Source organism: Phaethon lepturus, unplaced genomic scaffold (assembly GCF_000687285.1).
Source record: "Phaethon lepturus isolate BGI_N335 unplaced genomic scaffold, ASM68728v1 scaffold19439, whole genome shotgun sequence".
Classification (NCBI taxonomy): Eukaryota; Metazoa; Chordata; class Aves; order Phaethontiformes; family Phaethontidae; genus Phaethon; species Phaethon lepturus.
Genome location: NW_010562989.1, coordinates 1,088 through 6,591, shown reverse-complemented (window position 1 = coordinate 6,591; position 5,504 = coordinate 1,088). Strand labels below are relative to the sequence as shown.

At 56.8% G+C, this 5,504-nt stretch overlaps 1 protein-coding gene across 1 annotated transcript in view; it reads left to right on the top strand.

Moving 5' to 3' along the window:
* Nucleotides 1–1,786, top strand: part of SSH2 (slingshot protein phosphatase 2) — a gene marked incomplete at its 5' end in the record, with an annotated part of 32,165 nt that extends 30,379 nt beyond the window's left edge. Inside the window, one exon of the mRNA XM_010294469.1 lies at nt 30–1,786. Within this exon, the coding sequence (XP_010292771.1) occupies nt 30–1,786 (1,757 nt within the window). The remainder of the gene's footprint in view (nt 1–29) is intronic.
* Between the last annotated feature and the right edge of the window lie 3,718 nt (nt 1,787–5,504).

Below are 5,504 nucleotides of genomic sequence, written 5' to 3'. Positions count from 1 at the left end.
GGAAAGATTGAAACAGAGCGAAGGAGCCTGTGCTGGACACCAGGAAAAAGAGAAGGACCCTCTGCAAGCTGAGCAAGAAGCTGTCCCCTCCCTGCAGCCATCTTCTGGTAAATCAGACCTGGAGGAAAGCAGCCCTGGAGGGGAGCAGCAAGAGCCTCGTGGCTCCATCAACGCTGAGCCCAAGTGGTGTCCTGGCTCTGTCCGGCGAGCCACTCTGGAGTTCGAGGAGCGCTTGAGACAGGAGCAGGAGCACCAGCACGTGTCCCCAGTCTGCATCCTACCGACGCGCAAGAACTCCAGGAACGACTCTCCTGCTGCCGAGCTCCTGCTGCGGGGGAAGAGCGAGGAGCCGCCCCTGGAGCTGGCTCCAGAGGGGGACAAGGCACGGGGTCTGGGTGCTGAGGAGCTGCTGCTGCCTCCCAGGGCAGAACTGCCTGCAGGTAGACACCTGCCTGGACCCTTTGCTTCCCCTGCACCAGAGTCCCTGCCTGCAGAGCCCAGCCCGGGGCAGGAGGGAGCTGCACCAGAGCACAGGACAGTGGTCTCATTTGATGGGACAGAGGAGCCATCCCTGCCCTCCCTCCTCCCAAAGAGAATTGAAATCATCGAATACACTCCCATGGTCAAGCCTGCAGAGTGCCCCGACACAAGCTGTGAGCAGGGCGGGCTGGCCGCGGCTATCCCGCCTTTAGATGAAAACTTGAACCCTTCGTTGTGCTCGGAGAAGGCACCGACCTGTCCTAGAGCTCTGACGCTGGTAAATCTCTCGCTGCCGGAGCACGCGGTACACAAGCAGCCCACCTTCACTGTGGGCAGCCCGAGCGAGGAAGGTGGTGGGTTATCTTTTCGCCTCTGCGCTGCTTCCCCCTCTGCCCAGGTGACCTCTATGCCTTCAGCCAGCCTGGATCGCTCTTCTTACCCCTACGTAATTCACCTGGAAGGCGTCACTGAGCAGAGCACGGGTACGGACGATGAGCCGGTCATGCCGTATGGCACTGAGGGAGACCTGACTCCCCTTTTCAGGGACAGCCCCAAGCCTCTCTGCAGGGGGGGTGCTGGCACCTTGAGGCAGCCGCGCGGCGAGGACTTCACCAGCCAACGGGCTGAAAACATGGACCTTCTGGACATCTCTTTCCTGTGCTATGGCCTCCCCCACAGCTCCAGCAGCCACAGCGTGGAAGAGCGCAGCAGCAGCCCTGGCCTGGTCAAGCAGCGAGCGAAGGAAATAGAGGCTCGGATCCGGCACGCGGGGCTCACCACACCCTCCCACATGAAACGCTCGGCATCTTTGGCCAAACTGGACTGCCTGGACCTCTGCAAGGACGACTTATCCGAGAGGGAGTTGGCCTCTTCTGATGCCAACCCAGTGCTTCTCACCTGCATTGCCCTTGGTCAGAGTTTTTGTGGGGGGAGGTTGGAGAGGGGCTCAGAAAGCGTGTGCGGAAAGCATCGCCTTTCCTCCCCAGAGCCTGCTAAGCATTTTGTGGAACAGCTCAGAACAGCCGAGTGCATTGCCCAGAGCAAGCCGGTGGAGAGGCCGCTGGCTCAGTACGCCAAAGAGTGCGGCTCCAGCCAGCAAAGTTTGTTTTCCAGTGCGGATCCAACATGGACTAGCTCTGAGGAGGGTCCTCCGCTGCTTCAGGTGCAGGTCCTGGACTCCTTGTCTCCGGCTCAAGGTCTGGTTGTCGCACCCCGGCAGCAGCACGGGAGAACTCACCCTCTGAGGAGGCTCAAAAAGACCAATGATAAAAAGCGGACAACCAATCCCCTCTACAATACCATGTGATCCTGAGCCCTCGGCTGTGATTTCTTACTGAGAACCCATGGTGTTGCATTCACGCAAGGGGCAGGTGTAATATAAGGAACATGCACTTTATTGGTTAATTTTATATATATTGTCATTTTACTGTTCCTGGCGCATGTAGGTGTGGGTTGGTTCTTCTGTGTGTGACTCTGACTGCAGGACTGTTTGGGTTTTTTTTAAGTTGTTTAAATCGGATAACCTCAAATGTTCTTTTTTGTTTGTTTGTTCGTTTGTTTTAAAAGAACACCTTTATCATGAGAAAATTTATGTTGGCTTCCTTCGGCAAGGTGGAGTTTTGCTTAAAACCAGGTCCTAGTTCCTAACTTGAATTTTCCCCATGCCTCAAAATGGTGCTGGGCAGTTATTGGGGTGAGAGCCCATGTAAATGTGAAGGCTGTGCCAAGGTCCCTTTTTTTGGCCGTTCTTTTATTTCTGCAGACTGGAACTCCACAATGCTGGCAGATCACTCACAAAGCTGCTTCAGGACAAACCCCCTGGGCTCGGTTCGGCTGGTGCATCCCCAAAAAGGAGCGCCGGGGGGTAAATCCTCCTGACCCCGGGCAGCCTGGCACCAAGATCAGCGCTCGCCTCCTGGTGTGGGTCACGCAGAGCCCCCCATTTTTGTGTGAGGTGGAGCAGAGCTGCCAAGCTCACCTCTCCTCGGCTGCCCCAGGCCAGCGAGTGAGAGGAGGAGAGCCCCCAAAGCCGGAGTGTTCTTTTAAAACAAACGCCTCATTAGGGTTTTAACCCTCCCATTACTTGAATACTGCTGTGGGCCTTCCAAGTTCATGGCCATATCATCTGTCCTCTGCCTTCCTGCTGCCTCCGCTCCACCCAAAAGCTCTTGTCTCATTCTGCCTGAGTTTTCCTCTCCTCTCCGTCATGCTCACAGACACTTCTGTGGTCACTCCCAAAGCCAGAGGCTGTTCTAACTGTTACACAGCTTGTTGCCCCTACTGGATGCAAAGCTTTGTCCTCTCTGCTGTCACTCCTAACACTCGACCCGGAGGGAAGATCTTTTCTGGAACCCTTTCTTTTCTTTGTTTTTTTTTGTTTTGGTTTTGTTTTGGTTTTGGTTTTTTGGTTTTGTTTTTTTTTTTTTTTGGCCTAAATTGTATATATGGTATTTATATAGATTTTTTTTTTGTCATTTCTATGGTTTTGTTTTGGTTTTTTTTTTTTAAAAAAGGGCAAGACTGCATTCTGTAAACTGGAAAACAAAACCACCTTAAACTCAGTGCTGTTCATTGTAATCTGCACAGAAATGGGAGTAGATTTGACATGGTAAGCTGTCTTAAGTAAGTGAGCCTCGATGCCAGCCTTTGCCAAATGTATCCCTTCTCCTCCAGTCCTGTGTGAACCCCCATTACCCCCCTGCGGGAGGGGGACTGCATATCTGCCCCTCTCCCTCCCCATTGAAGCTGGGTTTCAGAAGTGCCGGTCAGAGGTGGAAAGCTGTCGGCCGCCCCAAGCCGACATTCTGCAGGTTCTTGCTGGAGAACCCCAGAGAACCTGAGTTTGAAGGGTCCACTCCAAATTTCAGCAAATTATTTTACGTTTCCCAAGCAGTTTGGCTAAATCAAAGCTCCTCATTTTCAGCAACTTGTATGTGCGCTGTAGGAGTGGAGAGAAAGGCACTTGGCCATGGCAGGAGAGCTCTGGGTCCTGTCTGCAGTCCCGTGGCAGGTCCATGGCAGAACAGCGTGTCTGAGCTGGCGCTTGGCCCTGGCCCAGACCTGCCCTCCCGGGAGGAGCGAAGCGGAGACAAGATGCAGAATGGCTCCGGCTGCTGAAAGCCCAGCACGGAGAGGATGCGGTGTGGGAGGAGCAGCGGATGAGGCCGTGCCTGGAAAGCGGCGCTGATGCCGCAGAGCCTTGCGGGCTCCGAAGGGAGAAGCTCACTTTGCGCTGGAGAGGAGCACATGGCACCGGAGCGCTGTGGAGTATTGGGAAGCGGCATGAGTCTGCCCTGGGGAAGGGGTGTCCGTAACCCCGCAACTTGCCCGCAGCGCTGTGCGAGGCAATGCCCCCTCGCTGCCCTCCGCTAGCTCCCAGGGATCTTCCTGCACTGCCTTGCAGAGCCTGCGTGCCCGCAGCCCGGGCATGGGCCCCTCAGCGTGCCCGTCCTCCTGCAGCAGCAGCGAGCACCACGTCCCTCCCCTTCGCAGGAGCTTGGGCTCTGCCGGGGAGGTGGCCCCCCGTGCTAGCGGCAGGCTGGAGCGCAGCCCAAAGTAGCCCAGCATGGCCCTGTCTTGGGTCAACTAGCATGTCATCCCAGGCCATTTCAGTCACTAGAAGTCACCCAAGTCCCTGGCCCGGGAGGCCAGATGCTTCTTAGGGACGCTGAAAGACATTTGGCTTCTCCTAGCCAACTCCAGCTGGCTCCGGAGCTGGGCAGGCACTGTAGAAAGGCCGAGTGGCCAATGGCATCTTGTCAAGGGCTATTTCAGTCCTTGCCTCACCCACCGTTCCCGACCCTAAGGACATGTCTGCCTGCCCCTCCGCAGGGGGAAAGGATGGGGTGCCACCAAGCCTGCCCTGCATTGGAGTGAGAGTGCTTGGCTGGCAACATGTCCTGGTGACAAGGATCTGCTTGGGAGGGGGAAGCCCTGTGTATGATTTGTTCCCTGGAGGAGGAAGGGGATTGTGTTTCTTTGCCTGGCTTGATTTTGGGAGAAATGCCCTGTGGGAAGGCTCTTCCATGCAGACCAGCAATGCTGCTTCCTTCCAGTACTCTGCTGCTCTCCGGGAGCTTCAGCCAGGGAGCGCAGCGAAGGGGCAATGGCCCTCGCAGGGCGGTGCTGTGCTGTCCCCTTGTCCTCGGCTCCGGCCCAGCACAACTGTGGCTTTTCTCTGGGAGGCCTGTGGACAGGCGGAGAGAGTGGGGGAAGGTGGTTCTCTTGCAGAGTTGTGAAGGCCTTGGGGGTCTGGAGGCTCTGACCTGGATGGCAGAAAGGGGAAGGGCTGGAGGGGCACGTCTCATGCAGCTCTCCGGGGGCCCTGGGTCCTCCTCGGCCACTGCCTGGGCAATGAAGCCACCAAGCCCCTGGCATCAGCGGTCTCTGCCTGGGGACGGCTGTCCCTTCTCCATGCTGGTGCCTCGCTCCTGGTCCCCGTGGCTGCCCCATGAGAGCTTCTGGTGACCTGCCAAGCACCGCAGGGAGGTCGGGCGCGGCGGGTGGGGGGGAGCCTCGCCGATAGAGGGGTTTTAGGAGAAACGTCGTGTTTTAAGGGCATTTTTGTACAAAGCAACTGTTCTTTTGGTCTCTTGCAAAGCCCTCTCAGAGGACGCTTTATTGTTTACATTGACTCCTGTACAATGTCTCGGCCATCTGCCCCCCGCCCGCCCCGTCCCCGGCTGTACTGTAACGTGTGAGCCTTGCACAAACCGATAGTGTGTGCGTGAAACTGGTTTTTAACATTGCGTTCTGTTGCACTCGGTGTGCGTGTGTGTGAGTGTCCGGTCTGCTTGAGAAGTTGTGACGTGTACAAATCTCTCCCTTTTCGGCCCTTTCCTGAGGGCACGGTCCCAGCGGGTGGCAGGAGGGTCAGGAGGTGACGCCGCTTCTGGCTCACTCGGATGCTGAACAGGGCAGGGATTAGCTCCGTGTCCCTCTGCCAGCAAAAGCGCGGTGGAAGGTGTCCCACCCCAGCTCCGGCTGCTCCGGGGACCTCCTGAGAGGAGCGAGCCGCTGGGAAT